The 17,174-nt window shown below is 45.5% G+C and overlaps 1 protein-coding gene across 5 annotated transcripts in view; it reads right to left on the reverse strand.

The window, feature by feature from the left end:
• Nucleotides 1-17,174, reverse strand: part of RARA (retinoic acid receptor alpha) — a 255,221-nt gene that overhangs the window by 30,655 nt on the left and 207,392 nt on the right. For 3 of the 5 annotated variants that reach the window (XM_040330406.1, XM_040330407.1, XM_040330409.1), the window contains 2 exons: nucleotides 14,292-14,433; nucleotides 2,461-2,493 (listed from right to left, as the gene is read on the reverse strand). In XM_040330406.1, the coding sequence (XP_040186340.1) occupies nucleotides 2,461-2,493; nucleotides 14,292-14,433 (175 nt within the window). The remainder of the gene's footprint in view (nucleotides 1-2,460; nucleotides 2,494-14,291; nucleotides 14,434-17,174) is intronic. The other 2 variants (XM_040330410.1, XM_040330411.1) reach the window with 1 other exon arrangement.

Below are 17,174 nucleotides of genomic sequence, written 5' to 3' on the forward strand. Positions count from 1 at the left end.
ACCCTGATGCAAGGAGGATCTGCACTTAGTTATGTGACAATATATACACATACACACACACACACACACGTATATTGTATACATGTTTATACCCGCCCAAGCATATGACTTTCTTTACTTGCTTGCTACACTGCCATGGGCTCTAGCCCGAGATCTTTTGTAGACCGAGCAATGCCCATGGGGGGGGCCCTTCATGGTTTCTTGCACCGGGGCCCTGAAGATTCTAGTTACGCCTCTGACTGGCTCTCAGGTCAAACGATTGGGAGACGATCTCACTGTATCTTCACCTTGACCAAGGTGGAGAACATATAATCTTTTCCAGTTTTATTTTTCTTTAGATAATAATGTAAAGAGGTCAACTGTACATGGGTAATTTTTATGTATAATCTGTAAATATATATATATATATATATGGTATCCAAATGTGCTCATTACATACCTAAGATATGCTTTCAAGTGCTACACAATGGTTGCGCTGTCCTGCTTCGTTCTCCCAATGCAAGTCAATGAGTCAGCTGACTTCTTAAAACAATACACTCCCTGTGCAGCTGATATCACATCTCAATAGTTGTTAAAGGCGAGACAGATAAGTTGAGAGCTCCCACTAGTGTTTAATAACGATGTATGCGTGTGTCGCCCTTGGCAGAATCCCTGGCATTCAACTGCCACTTACCCTAATAGACGTTGCTCCAAGGTTGGCTACACCTTGGTGGTTTTATCCACTAAGGAGCAACCTCACCAATGGCAGTTTCCCTCGTGTGATATAACCCTACTGCAAAAAAGAACAGACCATTCACCCTATAGAGCATCTGGGCAATGCAAGAGTACGCAGATAGCTCCAGGCACAATGCCAAGAGACTCGTGAGCATGAACCCTAATTTGGGATCACTGCGGGTTATCTTGTGACCAGATGGTACGGCCAAGGTAAACTGAGATTTATCAACTTTAAGATGTGGACACCAGCCAAATCTAACTTTTAAAGTAGAACTCCAATTGCGTACACATAGCACATATACCGAAAGAGGTTTAACCTGCTCCACCTGTTTAACCTCCATAAAGATTCACAAATGCCTGATAGAATAGAATCAGATGGCTGTTCCCACTATCTAATCTTGAGCTTCAGGTGATGCCTTTAGCTAGCTCAGGGGACCATAAATGAGCATAGTCACAGTGGTGTGGTCTTTGATTAAATATGCCCTCCTAAACACCACTCACTCCTCCCAGGGTGTAAAACATGTTGGGTAACAGTGGTACTATTTCTATTTGCATTTCAGCTATGCTAAGCATTCTGGAAGTGAAAGTGGAGGCATTTTTTACATTCTGGATAGTGTAGGGAAGGGCTGGATCTATTGTCAAATTTTTACTATCGTGTACAGTCCCTCTCTATACTTATCCACAGAGGCGGCTCTCTAATTAGGCCAGGGCTCGACAAATCCCGGTCGCCAGGGCGACTAGAAATAGTGCCCTGGCGACTTGGCTTGGAAGGTGGGCAAAAAAAAATTAAAAATGAGCGTAAGTCGTCCGTGAATAGGGATGGACGTAACTCACGTCTAAGTTCAAAATATGACGTCGTTACGACGTAATTTCGCGCAAAGCACGGCGGGAAATTTCTGGACGACGCATGCGCAGTTCATTCAGTGCGGGGACACGCTTCATTTAAATGAAACCCGCCCCCTGATCGCCGATTTGAATTCCGCCGCCAGAAATACACTACGCCGCCGTAACTTACGGCGCGAAATCGTTGAGGATTCGAAATTCCGGCAGGTAAGGTACGGCGGCGTAGCGTATCTCTGATACACTGCACGGATCCAATTCTCTCTGGATCTGGCCCATTATATATATATATATATATATATATATATATATATATATATATATATATATATATATATATATAAAACATACACACACACACACAGTCATGGGCAAAAATAATGGCACCCCAGCGTTGGTCAGATAATGCACCACTTCTCCCAGAAAATTGTTGCAATTACAAGTGTTTAGGCATTCTCATGTTTATTTCTTTTGATTGTAATGGTATGACAAAAAAGTATAGAAACAAAAAGCCAAATCTGACACATTCCACGCCAAACTCCAAAAATGGACTGGACAAATTTATTGGCACCTCCTCAAAATTGTAAGCAATAATTGCATTCCAAGTTTGTGATGCTCCTGTAATTAAACTCACCTGTATCAATTAACAGGTGCTGACAATATAGAAAATCACACCAGAAATCAGTTAAATGTTGAAAAATTGACTCAACCTTTCTGTTGTGTGTCTCTGTGTGTGCTACACGGAGCATGGACAATCTCAAGGTTACAAGTCCATCTCCAGAGATCTTTATGTTCCTGTGTCCACTGTGCGCAGCATTGTCAAGAAGTTTACAGCCCACAACTGTAGCTAATCTCCCTGGACATGGATGAAAGAGAAAATTGATCGAAGAGTTTGCCAAAACTTACCTGAGGGAGCCAAAATCCTTTTGGGTGAATGTGCTGTGGACAGACAAAACAAAAATTACAGCTTTTTGATAAAGCCCATCATTCTACTGTTTTCAGAAAAAGAAATGAGGACTCTAAAGAATAGAATACAGCCGTGGCCAAAATTTTTGGAGAATGATACAAATATTAATTTTCATAAAGTCTGCTGCTTCAGTGTTTTTAGATCGTTTTGTCAAATGTTACTATGGTATATGGAAGTATAATTACAAGTGTCAAAGGCTTTTTATTGACAATTACATTAGGTTTATGCAGTGTCGACCCTTCTTTTTCAAGACCCCTGCAATTTGCCCCGGCATGCTGTCAATCAACTTCTGGGCCACATCCTGACTGATGGCAGCCCATTCTTAGATAATCAATGCTTGGAGTTTGTCAGAATTTGTGGGTTTTTTGTTCACCTGCCTCGAGGATTGACCACAAGTTCTCAATGGGATTAAGGTCTGGGGAGTTTCCTGGCCATGGACCCTAAATGTTGGTGTTTTGTTCCCCAAGTCACTTAGTTATCACTTTTGCCTTATGGCATTGTGCGCCATTATCCTGGAAAAGACATTGTTCCTTATCAAACTGTTCTTGGATGGTTGGGAGAAGTTGCTCTTGGAGGATGTTTTTGTGCCATTCTTTATTCATGGTTGTGTTCTTAGCAGGGCTCAAGTCCTGCGGGAACGGAGTTCCTGCACTTTTTTCACAGCAGGAACGCAGTTCCCTTTGCAGTTCGAGAGCAACCGAGCCGCCCGAGCCAATCCTTCAATAAGCGGCGAAGCCCAGCTCGAGTCACTGTCAGGGGCAGGCGAACCTTAGTAATCCTTTATGTTACTGGCCACTTCCTGTATATGGATTCATCGGGTAGTGTGCGGGTATTCCGCCACTTCCTCAATGCCGCAATGTCTCCTGGGAGCTTTTGTCATTGTTCCCAGGAGACATTGCGGAGGTCTGCCGCGAGTTATCACGGGATTTAGAAAGAACTTGCTTAACAAAAAAAAACATGCGGTTTAGTAATTATGCATATGAGGGTATAATTTTTTATTTTATTTGGGTGGGGGAGTGGATCTTGGGTGGGAGTTCCCACACTTTTTTCCCCAGGACTTGACCCCTGGTTCTTAGGCAAAATTGTGAGTGTGCTCACACCTGCCTGCTGCCATTCCTGAGCAAGCTCTGCACTGGTGGTGCCCTGATCCTGCCCTGACGCTTGCTGTTCTTGGGCACCCTGAAGCCTTAACAACTGCAGTGGAAATGTTTTTTATGGGATTAAGTTCATTTTCATGGGAAAGAGGGACTTTATAAAAACACCGTATATTCTCGAGTATAAGCCGACCCGAATATAAGCCGAGGCACCCAATTTTATCACAAAAAACTGGGAAACCGTATTGACTCGAGTATAAGCCTAGGGTGTCCATCTGCTTGCCTCACTGTGTCCATGCTTTACTGTGCCAATGACTAGACTTACGTTTAACATGGGAGTATATAGAATGGGAGCCCGGCCGTAGGTCCCCCAGACAGCAAACTTTGTACACGTGTAGAGGACAACTGGGGCTACATGTGTACGGCCGGATGGTACCAGGTCCCCAAAAGTTACTGGAGAAATTACCATTTAACATGGGAGTCTATGGAAGGGGTGCCCGAATTTGAAAAATCGGTGCAAACTTTGTACACTTGCCCGAATTTGAAAAATCGGTGCTCCCCGGCCGTAGGTCCCCCGGACAACAAACTTTGCACACTTGAAGAGTGGGGCTATATGTGTGCGAAGTTTGGGTCCAGGGGACCTAGGGCTGGCCAGTACCGGGTCCCCAATGTCCAGGAGATCAGGCGCAAAAAGGGGACTCGAGTTTAAGCCGAGGGGGGCATTTATACTCGAGTATATACGATAATTGCAATTTATTGGATCACTCTTCATAACATTCTGGAGTATATGCAAATTGCCATCATAAAAACTGAGGCAGTGTGAAAATTAATATTTGTGTCATTCTCAAAACTTTTGGCCATGGCTGTACAGTTCCTACAGTGAAACATGGCGGCGGTTCACTGATGTTTTGGGGTTGCTTTGCTGCTTCAGGCACTGGATGTCTTGACTGTGTGCATGGCATTATGAAATCTGAAGACTACCAAAGAATTCTGGGGTGCAATGTAGGGCCCAGTGTCGGAAAGTTGGGTCTCCGTCAGAGGTCATGAGTCTTACAGCAGGACAATGACCCAAAGCTCACATCAAAAAGCACCCATGGTTTAGGACAAAGCGCCGGAGAGTACCGATGTTGGCCAGCAATGCGTCCAGATCTAAATCCCATAGAGCACCTGTGGAGAGATCTCAAAACAGCAGTTGGGAAAAGAAACCCTTCCAATCTGAGAGACCTGGAGTAGTTAGCAAAAGAAGAGTGGTACAAAAATCCAGTAGAGTGGTGTAAGAAACGCATTGATGGTTACAGGAAGCAATTGATTTCAGTTATTCTTTCCAAGGGGTGTGTTACCAAATATTAAATTGAGGGTGCCAATAATTTTGTCCAGTCCATATTTAGAGTTTTGGAGTGGAATGTGTCAGATTTGGCTTTTTGTTTCTACACTTTTTTTGTGTCACACCAATACAAACAACAGAAATAAACATGAGAATGTCTAAACATTTGTAATTGCAACAATTTTCTGGGCGAAGTGGTGCATTATCTGACAGAAATGCAGGGGTGCCAATATTTTTGGCCATGACTGTATGCATAATATAATATAATTAATTTATTTTCATTGCTTTTCCCTAAAGTATTTAATTAATTTAATGATTTTTAAAATAAAAAGGTATTTTGACATTTTAGAAGTTTTCCCCAATGGGATTCTCACTAAAGTACCCCCAGATATGAGCAAAGACCCAGCAATATTTTCGCTCTCGGGTGGCTACCCAGATTTAGAAACCAATGAGAACTAAAGGAAATCACAAGAAAAGTACTCACAGAAAATATTCTCTGACCAACACCCAGGCAGGGTAATAATGTACAGGGCATGGACTTTTCTCCCTTCACACTTAATAGCATAATTTATATAGATAAAAAAAATAAATATATATATATATATATATATATATTTATGGTCATTACCCTCTAACCGAGAGAGATGTGGATCACATAAACACGCGACAAGACTTACAACATAAATAGACCTGAAGTGTGCCTTGGTGGTCTGGTCAGTATGCCAAGAAAAGGGGGCATACCCAAGGTAAGTAATGGGTAGTTAATTGAAGAAGGACATGCTGAGAAGTGCCCTGAAAAAGGGAAGGGCGGGAGGGTGTCGAATGCGATTGAATGCGCAGACTCACGGATATGAGGTGAGCTGGGAAGAGTCGGCCCAGTGACGTGTAGTACTGCACACTGAACCGACAAAGAGCATGTGTGAGTGGGCTGCTTAAATACCCTCCGGGCTCCTCCCATAAACTCAGGCCACCATACTGGCCTTCTTATTTATGGTCATTACCCTCTAACCGAGAGAGATGTGGATCACATAAACACGCGACAAGACTTACAACATAAATAGACCTGAAGTGTGCCTTGGTGGTCTGGTCAGTATGCCAAGAAAAGGGGGCAAAAGACTCAGATAGGGAAATAGTTTATATTGATTTCTTGTATTTATTGAGCCAGCTTGGTAAAGGCTTGTGCCATTCCTTCATGAGGATTTGGGATGTATGTGGCAAAACAAGGAGACTTCCATCAGCCTGGTATCTTGATTACGTAGTCTGGTACTCCCTGTTGGGAGGCAACTGAGACTGCTCCAATTCGGAAAGAATGTCCAGAGAACTGACTGGGGTTTGAAGCACAAGTTACTTAGGAGGATTCTGACATGCTTGACACACTGGCTGACACTCAGGGAGCTGGTTTAGAAAGGGTAGCAACGAGCTACCCTCAGATTGGCTGGGTAGATGGAGCAGTAGTGGGTTGAGCACCGTCACTGGGCGTCAGGCTGAAACAGGTTGATGTCAACCCCAGGGGCCTGTTTGTTGCGTTTGCAGACTGTGAGAGTGTAGTGGTTCGAAAGCAAGTCGGGTGGCGTCGGAGCAGTGTGTGACTGCCGGAGCCGCTGACTAAATTCACTAGGTTGTAGGGAACCGTAGAAGGCCTGGTAGATGGCTGTTGGGTGACTAGACTGGGCAAACCCCCAAACAGGGAACGAGTAAGGATTTTAGACAAGTCCCTAAAGAGGGGACTCTTGAAAGCTAGGCGCTTGCCACTGACTACAGTGCTTCTGTATGCCCTGTAGGAGGGATTTGACTGCATGGGCTCGAGAATACTGACGGTTTACTGGGGTCCTGCAGGGACAGGAAATGCTGGATGTCATCTAGATATGGCGAGATAGTATTGAGAAATGGTCAGCTGCATGTGGCAATACGATATGAAGGCTAGGATGTGTCCAACGTTGCCTATTGCTGTTCCGGGGCAAGGGGCCAAAAATTTGCGATTAGTGTTCCAAGCAGTGCGATAGGCCTTCAGTGTGTTGCGTGCCAAGGAGTGGTTAATAAGTTGGATTGCGTTGGCGAGATGCGACTTCAGTCCATCGTCAGCAATGTCCATGGTGGGACAGGGATAGTTGTTGGGTCGGCTCCAGGCTCTTGCTGGAAAAAACATCCATTCCAAGGTTGGAATAGGAAAGCGCATCAGCTGCTTTTTGCATTTGCCTGGAAAAGGTCTACATAAGATATTAACTGGTGACGGAGTGACAGCTGCGCGAGCCTGCGCAGGAAGTGATGGGGAGTGACTTAGATCTATCTTAATTGATGATGTCGGCTGTGGCCTGATTGTCTGTGGTGAAGAACAGTGTCTGTCCTGTTCAAGTGTGGACCCAGACCTGGGCAGCTGCCACGATGGGGTGCAGCACGAGGCGTGATGAAGACTGGGTGAAGCAAAAATTTAAGAGAATTTCTGGGGGCCAAGTTTTGGAGAACCAGTGGCGGCCTAAAAATGGCTGCAAAAGCCTTTGGTGGCTCGGCTGACACGGCCGGGATGAAGATTGAAATGATGTTCTATCAGGTGGGGAAGTTGTCCCACATAGCTAAGTCTGCTACTGATGCTTGGTCTAGTTTGAGAACTTGGACTGGATCTTGCATTGGTGTGAGAAAATCAAGACAATACACAGGTGCTCAACAAGACGATATACATGCACTCGCAGGCCAACGTGCACTCGCAGGCCAACGTGCACTCGCTGGTGCTGGATGAAAACCTGAACTAACCGCAGAGAAAAAACTGAGAAAAGATGAGTGGCCCGCGTGCCACTGAAGATGAATGGCCAACTGGGTGCCACTGTGTGTTTGTGTGGCTGATTGTTTGTCACTGAGGTGTGTTTGCAAGTTTAGTTTGTATTCGGGTTTGCACGTAGGTGCGTGCCGCTACGTGTTTTATACTACTGCAGACAATATTGTGCGGTTGCAAGGGTGTCAGTGAGTGTCAGGTTGCTGGGACGATATTGTGTGGTGGCAGGGGCCTTGAGTATGAAGGTTTGATGGTATTGGTGGTTGCAAGGGTCTCAGTCTGGTTTGCTGAGACGATATTGTGTGGTTGCAAAGGTCTCGATGATTATGAGGTTTGTTTTGAGATGGCATGGTGTGGTTGCACAGGTCTCAACAAGTGAGGGGTTGCTGAGACGATCTTGCGTTTTGCAATGGTCTCAAATGAGTGTCGGCCGCTGAGACAACTTTGTATGGCTGCAAGGGTCTAAATGGGTGTCAGGTTGCGGAGACGATATTGCATTTGCAATGGTCTCAAATGAGTGTCAGGTTGCTAAGATGACTTTGTATGGCTGCAAAGGTCTGAACGGGTGTCAGGTTGCTGAGAGGAGATTGTGTGGTTGCAAAGGTCTAGAAGGGTGTGAGGTAGCTGAGATGATATTACATTTAGCAAGGGTCTCAAATGAGTGTCAAGTTGCTGAGACAATATTCCCCTTTATTTTTTTTATGAAAACGACTGTGAATGAAACGCTGGTAAACATGAGTTACCGCATCTGGCAGTGTTTACAAGCTGTTACAGGCATTGGCGTTTCGAATGCGTTTCGAATGCCTCTGAACATCCGTCTGAACCCATTTTTTTTTTTTTTTTTTACCAACAGCAGTGTACATGAGGCCAAAGATGATTTGTCTGGCTGCAAGGGTCTCAATGAATGCCAGGTTGCTGGGGCGACACTGTATGGTCACAAAGGTCTTTGACGAGTGGGAGGTTGCTCAAGACAGTATTGCGTGGTTGCAAGGGTCTCGATGAGTGTGGCGCTGCTGAGACGGTATTGTGTTTGCAAGGGACTCAACAATGGTGTGAGGCTGCTGAGACGGTATTGCGTGGTTGCAAGAGTCTTGATGAGTGTGGGGCTGCTGAGACGGTATTGTGTTTGCAAGGGTCTGAACTATGGTGTGAGGCTGCTGAGACGGTATTCCGTGGTTGCAAGGGCCTTGATGAGTGTGGGGCTGCTGAGACGGTATTGCGTTTGCAAGGGTCTGAACTATGGTGTAAGGCTGCTGAGACGGTATTGTGTGGTTGCAAGGGTCTTGATGAGTGTAGGGCTGCTGAGACGGTATTGCGTTTGCATGGGTCTCAACAATGGTGTGAGGCTACTGAGATGGTATTGTGTGGTTGCAAGAGTCTTGATGAGTGTAGGGCTGCTGAGACGGTATTGCGTTTGCAAGGATCTCAACAATGGTGTGAGGCTGCTGAGACGATTTTGCATGGCTGCAATGATCTCAACAGGTGTCAGGTTGCTGGGCTGAGATTGTGTGGTGACAATTAATTTTTTTCTGCTTTTTTTTTTTTGCATATTTTTTTTTTTTTTTTTTTGCGTTTTGTAAGGGTCATGTGTTGCAAGGGTCTTAACAAGGGTGTCAGGCTGCTGAGACAATTTTGTGTGCTTGCATGAGTCTCCATGAGTGTGGGGCTGCTGACACGGTATTGCGTTTGCAAGGGTCTCAACAAGGGTGTCAGGCTGCGGAGACAAATTTTGCGTGCTTGCAAGAGTCTCCATGAGTGTGGGGCTGCTGAGACGGTATTGCGTTTGCAAGGGTGTCAGGCTGCTGAGACAATTTTCTGTGCTTGCAAGAGTCTCCATGAGTGTGGGGCTGCTGAGACGGTATTGCGTTTGCAAGGGTCTCAACAAGGGTGTCAGGCTGCGAAGACGAATTTTGCATCATTGCAACGGTCTCAACAGGTGTCAGGTTGCGGGGCTGAGATTGTGTGGTGGCAATTTTTTTTTTTTTTTCTGCACTTTTATATTTCTTTTTGCGTTTTTTTTTTTTTATTTTTTATTTTTTTTCGTTTTGTAAGGGTCATGTGTTGCAAGGGTCTTAACAAGGGTGTCGGCTGCTGAGACGATTTAGTGTGGTTGCAAGAGTCTCGATGAGTGTGGGGCTGCTAAGACGGTATTGCGTTTGCAAGGGTCTTAACAAGGGTGTCAGGCTGTGGAGACGAATTTTGCGTCATTGCAACGGTCTCAACAGGTGTCAGGTTGCGGAGCTGAGATTGTGTGGTGGCAATTTATTTTTTTTTTTTTTGCACTTTTATATTTCTTTTTGCGTTTTTTTTTTTTTTTGCGTTTTTTTTTTTTCCTCGTTTTGTAAGGGTCATGTGTTGCAAGGGTCTTAACAAGGGTGTCGGCTGCTAAGACGATTTAGTGTGGTTGCAAGAGTCTCGATGAGTGTGGGGCTGCTAAGACGGTATTGCGTTTGCAAGGGTCTCAACAAGGGTGTCAGGCTGCGAAGACGAATTTTGCATCATTGCAACGGTCTCAACAGGTGTCAGGTTGCGGGGCTGAGATTGTGTGGTGGCAATTTTTTTTTTTTTTTCTGCACTTTTATATTTCTTTTTGCGTTTTTTTTTTTTTTATTTTTTATTTTTTTTCGTTTTGTAAGGGTCATGTGTTGCAAGGGTCTTAACAAGGGTGTCGGCTGCTGAGACGATTTAGTGTGGTTGCAAGAGTCTCGATGAGTGTGGGGCTGCTAAGACGGTATTGCGTTTGCAAGGGTCTTAACAAGGATGTCAGGCTGTGGAGACGAATTTTGCATCGTTGCAACGGTCTCAACAGGTGTCAGGTTGCTGGGCTGAGATTACGTGGTGGCAATAGTTTTTTTTTTTTTTTTTCGTTTTTTTTTTTTTTTTGCGTTTTATATATTTTTTTCCTTTTTTGCGTTTTTTTTTTTTTCTTTTCGCATTTTGTAATGGTCATGTGTTGCAAGGGTCTCAGCAAGGGTATCAGACTGCTGAGATGATTTGCATGGTTGCAAGGTCTCAATCAATAAGAATTGGGTTACTGAGAAAGGATAAAAACACCTGGTTTGTTTGTACCTTAAGCAAGCAGTATAAGGTAGAAGGACAATGCCTGTTTGAATCGTAGGTTCCATAGGGGCCACTAATGAACGATATGGGAGACAACGAATGGTAGCAAATTGATAAGACATAAAGCATGTGTAAATCTTACTTGCGACAGTGGGCCATGCGAGTAAGTTTGCGGCGGACTGTGGCTGGAGTGAAACATGTCGGGAATGTGTAGCGTGATGCCGTGCATGGGGCAAAACAACAAGGTTTGGTGTAGAAAATAGAACACGAGAAGTGCGTATCAATGCTTTGTAAGCTCCACTGCGGGAACCAAACATATGGTACAGGTGACACCATGAGTGGCCACGAATTTGACATGACAAACAAGCTAACGAATCCTACCTGGGACAGTGAACGTGCGACTGGGTTTGCTTTGGACTGGAGTGGATGTGCAACGCATCCCAAGAGTGTGGTGTGGCGCCATGCATGACGCACAGGCAATAACTTTGGTAAATAAATGAGAGAGAAGAGCCGTGTACAAGCAATTCGTAAGTTCCGCTGTGGGAACTAAAACACACGACATAGGGGAAACAATGAATGACAAGGTAGAAAGTATGCAATGTATGTGATACAAAATGGTTGTAAAATGCATGAAATGAATCCGATACGAATTGATTGTAAGGAGTATTGAACGAATCTGATACGAATTGGTTGTAGAGTGTATGCTACCCCTTGCTTTGAAACCGAACACCTACCAACCACCCATCCCCCCAGGCTAATCAAGTGCAGACAAGGCACCATGTGAGTCCAATTAGCACCTCAATCTGCCAAAGAACCCATGCAAACACATGTCAATCTCCAAATGGATTTACAAATGAATTGTATGTTTGGCAGAAGGAAGTTACAAATGTACTATGCCTGAGCCAAATGATGTTGGAACATGAGCAAAAGTAACTCAGAAGCAGATTTTTTCCCCAAAAGGGATGCAGGATAGGAAGCATAACGAATTGTAAGATTGCACAAGATATGAAAAGGTTTGAATCCTACCTGCGAAGTAAGCGGGAACCGCCGGCGAAGACCATGAAGGGAGAAGCCGCAAAGCGCTTGCGATGTCGAATGCGATTGAATGCGCAGACTCACGGATATGAGGTGAGCTGGGAAGAGTCGGCCCAGTGACGTGTAGTACTGCACACTGAACCGACAAAGAGCATGTGTGAGTGGGCTGCTTAAATACCCTCCGGGCTCCTCCCATAAACTCAGGCCACCATACTGGCCTTCTTATATATATATATATATATATATATATATATATTTTTTTTTTTTAAATATTATTTCTTAGTAAAAAGCCAGCGGTATGTTTTTCCATAAGGTGTATGTGTCCCTGCGATTACTAAGACAACATCATCGGTGAATTCGAACCATCATTTCATTTATTATATATTAAAGAGTCAGTTATCAGTAGGGCACTGCAGGTCTCTTTTTCAAATTCCTATTACCGTATTTAAATGTCAACAAGGATCTAACCACACTAAAAATGGCCAAGGCCAGTGGGGGGAGCTGGGAACTTCAGTGCAGGGATCTCAATCAATGGACAAGGCCAGTGGGTTGAACTGGGAACTTCAGTGCAAGGATCTCAATGGACAAGGCAGGTGGTTGGAACTGGGAACTCCAGTGCAAGGATCTCAATGGACAAGGCCAGTGGGTTGAACTGGGAACTTCAGTGCAAGGATCTCAATGGACAAGGCAGGTGGGTGGAACTGGGAACTTCAGTGCAGGGATCTCAATGGACAAGGCCAGTGGGTTGAACTGGGAACTTCAGTGCAAGGATCTCAATGGACAAGGCAGGTGGGTGGAACTGGGAACTTCAGTGCAAGGATCTCAATGGACAAGGCAGGTGGGTGGAACTGGGAACTCCAGTGCAGGGATCTCAATGGACAAGGCTAGTGGGTGGAACTGGGAACTCCAGTGCAAGGATCTCAATGGACAAGGCCAGTGGGTGGAACTGGGAACTCCAGTGCAAGGACCTCATTGGACAAGGCAGAAGAGTGGACCTGGGAACTCCAGTGCAAGGATCTCAATGGACAAGGCAGGTGGGTGGAACTCCAGTGCAAGGATCTCATTGGACAAGGCAGATGAGTGGACCTGGGAACTCCAGTGCAAGGATCTCAATGGACAAGGCAGGTGGGTGGAACTCCAGTGCAAGGATCTCATTGGACAAGGCAGATGAGTGGACCTGGGAACTCCAGTGCAAGGATCTCAATGGACAAGGCAGGTGGGTGGAACTCCAGTGCAAAAATCTCAATGGACAAGACAGGTGGGTGGAACTGAGAACTCCAGTGCATGGATCTCAATGCACATGGCAGGTGGGTGGAACTGGGAACTCTAGTGAAAAGATCTCAATGTCTAATGGCTAAAGCAGGTAAGTGGAGTTGGGAACTGCAGTACAAGGATCTCAATGGACAAGGCAGATGAGTGGACCTGGGAACTCCAGTGCAAGGATCTCAATGGACAAGACAGGAGGGTGGAACTGAGAACTACAGTGCAGGGATCTCAATGCACATGGCAGGTGGGTGGAACTGGGAACTCTAGTGCAGGGATCTCAATGCACATGGCAGGTGGGTGGAACTGGGAACTCTAGTGCAAAGATCTCAATGTCTAATGGCTAAAGCAGGTAAGTGGAGTTGGGAACTGCAGTGCAAATATCTCAATGGCCAGGGCAGGTGGGTGGAGTTGGGAACTCCCGTGCAAAGATCTTCATGGCTTAGGCAGGTGGGTGGAGCTAGGAACTTCAGTGCAAAGATCTCAATGGCTAAAGCAGGTAAGTGGAGTTGGGGAATCCAGTACAAAGATCTATTTCAATGGACAAGGCAGTTGAATGGAGCTGGGAACTCCAGTACAAACATCATAACATCCAATGGCCAGGGCAGGCGGGTGGGTGGGGCTGGGTACTCCAGTGCAGAGATCTCAATGTCTAATGGCCAAGGCAGGTGAGTGGAGTCGGGAACTCCAGTGCAAAGATCTCAATGTCCAAAAAGTGGACATCTTCAATGTCTTCTGGCAACACGTCAATGAAAAACATGACCCTTTCAGGTGACAGAGGCATGAAACTCCAGTCTATGGAGGCTATCAATACCAACTGGCAATTGTCTTTTCTGTCCTTCTGCTTTCTCCTGTGAAACCTGCTATACAGCAATGCCTGCAGCTGTCCCAGGAACAGGAGACGGTTCCCAATCCCTCCAAATATGGTCAGATCACAACAACATTCTCTAACGTCTATCAGCACTTCACCATCCCCTGGAGAGATAAGAAGCTAACGAGTTATTAAACCTGCTGGCTGTGTTTGCAGCACCATGGTAACTGCAGATCTAGACAGCAGATAAGATGGCACCTTCCTTGGCGGATAGGAGGGTTTAGTACCACTTTAAAAAAAATATATTGTTACATATTAGGTGACTGTAACAACATTGGTTGTTTAAATTTGAATAGAAATATCCTAACAGCAAAAGACTGATCAGTGTATAAAGCCACAGTGTAGAGCACACTTACATTCTTTGGACATGCCAACCTCGAAGCATTTCTGTAACCGGCAGTACTGGCATCGGTTCCTCGTCACCTTGTTTATAATGCAGTTCTTGTCCCGGTGACATGTGTACACCATGTTTTTCTGTATGCTGCGCCGGAAAAAACCCTGCAGGAGAAATGCCACAAGCAATGACCACAGGGTATCATTTACATGAGATACATTCATATCAGGCAGAGAAGACACAGTGCATTAGGAACGAGGCCTTTCAGTCACTGTCACTACAGAAGGAGTGTTTAAAAAGCAAATGAAGTTTGGGTCCACACTGCTGCGGTGCATGTAATTCGCACAGGATTCGCAGCACATTCGTGTGTGAATTACATGCAGTGTCTCTTGGGTGCGATTTGAGCCTCAGATTTGCTTGAACTGGTGCAGCACCCTTTTTTTTGTCCACACTAGAATCGGATCACATGGGTTGTTCACACCCATGCGATCCGATTCTGCAGATCATGCTGCGTTTTGCAAGCCGATTGCGGGGTGTCGTTAACACACGCCGCAATCGGTTTGCATGGACAGGTTGTGATTTAGATGCGGTGCCCAGTTCGCACGGCATCTAGTGTGAAAAAAAGTGATCTGCAGTTTAATGAGCAAAATAAGTATTTGATCCCCTATTAAATCAGCAAGATTTCTGGCTCCCAGGTGTCTTCTATATAAGTAACGAGCTAAGATTAGGAGTGCTCTCTTAAAGGGAGTGCTCCTAATCTCAGCTTGTTAGCTGTATAAAAGACACCTGTCCACAGAAGCCATCAATTACCGTATATACTCGCGTATAAGCTGACCCGAGTATAGGCCGAGGCACCTGGGAAAACTTGTTGACTCGAGTATAAGCCTAGGGTGAGAATGCGGCAGCTACTGTAAGCAGAAAAGAGGGTCAACAACACCCATTTGAACGCCTCACTGTGCCCATTACAACCTCACTGTGTCCATTACAGCGTACCTGAAATGCTTGACAGGATGCGCTGCGGGCGTCCACTTTTTAAAACTCGCAGCGTCCTCCTGGTCCCGTCCCGTGATAGGCATTTGACACTGTGTTAAGTGTTCCGCCTATCACGGAAGTTCTCTCATCCTCGGACACCGTTTTCCAGCAGACACTATGTTCAGTGTTCCGCCAATCACGGACGTTCTTTCATCCTTGGACAAGAGAACGTCCGTGATGGGCGGAACACTGAACACAGTGTCAATTGCCTATCACGGAACGGGACCAGGAAGAAGCCGCGAGTTTTAAAAAATGGTTGCCCAAGGTACACTGACTCGAGTATAAGCCGAGAGGGGTATTTTTAGCCAAAAAAAAGGGCTGAAAAACTCGGCTTATACTCCAGTATATACGGTAATCAGATTTCAATCTCTCCACCATGGCCAAGACCAAAGAGCTGTCCAAGGATGTCAGGGACAAGATTGTAGACCTACACAAGGCTGGAATGGGCTACAAGACCATCGCCAAGCAGCTTGGTGAGACGGTGACAACAGTTGGTGCGATTATTTGCAAATAGAAGAAACACAAAATAACTGCCAATTTCCCTCGGTCTGGGGCTCCATGCAAGATCTCACCTCGCGGAGTTCCAATGATCATGAGAACGGTGAGGAATCAGCCCAGAACTACACGGAAGAATCGTGTCAATGATCAAGTCAGCTGGGACCATATTCACCAAGAAAATAATTGGTAACACACTACACCATGAAGGACTGAAATCCTGCAGCACCCGCAAGGTCCTCCTGCTCAAGAAATCACATGTACAGCCAGTCTGAAGTTTGCTAATGAACATCTGAATGATTCAGAGGAGAACTGGGTGAAAGTGTTGTGGTCAGATGAGACCAAAATCAAGCTCTTTGGCACCAACTCAACTCGCTGTGTTTGGAGGAAGAGGAATGCTGCCTATGACCCCAAGAACACCATCCCCACCGTTAAACATGGAGGTGGAAACATTATGCTTTGGGGGTGTTTTTCTGCTAAGGACAGGACAACTTCACCGCATCAAAGGGACGATGGACGGGGCCATGTAACATCAAATCTTGGGTGAGAACCACCTTCCCTCAACCAGGGCATTGAAAATAGGCTGTGGGTGGGTATTCCAGCATGACAATGACCCAAGACACACGACTGAGGCAACAAAGGAGCAGCTTAAGAAGATGCACATTAAGGTCCTTGAGTGGCCTAGCCAGTTTCCAGACCTTAATCCCATAGAAAATATGTGAAGGTTCGAGTTACCAAACTTCAGCCTCAAAACCTTAATGACGTGGAGGGGATCTGCAAAGAGGAGTGGGACAAAATCCCTCCTGAGATGTGTGCAAACCTGGTGGCCAACTACAAGAAACGTTTGACCCCCGATTGCCAACAAGGGGTTTGCCACCAAGTACCGAGTCATGTTTTGTAAAAATTCATAACTTTTTTGAAATGTGTTTTTCTGGATATTTTTGTTGTTATTCTGTCTCTCACTGTTAAAATAAACCTACCATTAAAATTATAGACTGATCATTTTTTTGTCAGTGGGCAAACGTACAAAATCAGCAGGGGATCAAATACTTTTTCCCCTCACTGTATATTCCCACTCTCTCCATGCCCCATGTCCCGGGGATCTATGGGGTCCCGTAGAAGTCTCCTCAACGTGCTGGCTCCTGCTCTGTACTACGAGGTACAGCCATTCAGAGAGTCAGTGCGAGAGGGACGGCATGGCTTTTGCTCTGCATCCCTATAGTGCTGCTTGTGTGTGCGGCTCTCTGAACGGTTGCATGCACGCTGCAGAGACTCACACGGGACTTCATAGGGGGGGAGAGAGCGAATGGGAATATCGTGGCTCGGCCAGGAGACAATTTAAAAGAAAACTCCAAGAATATAAAAAAAAAAAAAAATG

This window comes from Rana temporaria, chromosome 12 (genome assembly GCF_905171775.1).
Source record: "Rana temporaria chromosome 12, aRanTem1.1, whole genome shotgun sequence".
NCBI classification, from domain to species: domain Eukaryota; kingdom Metazoa; phylum Chordata; class Amphibia; order Anura; family Ranidae; genus Rana; species Rana temporaria.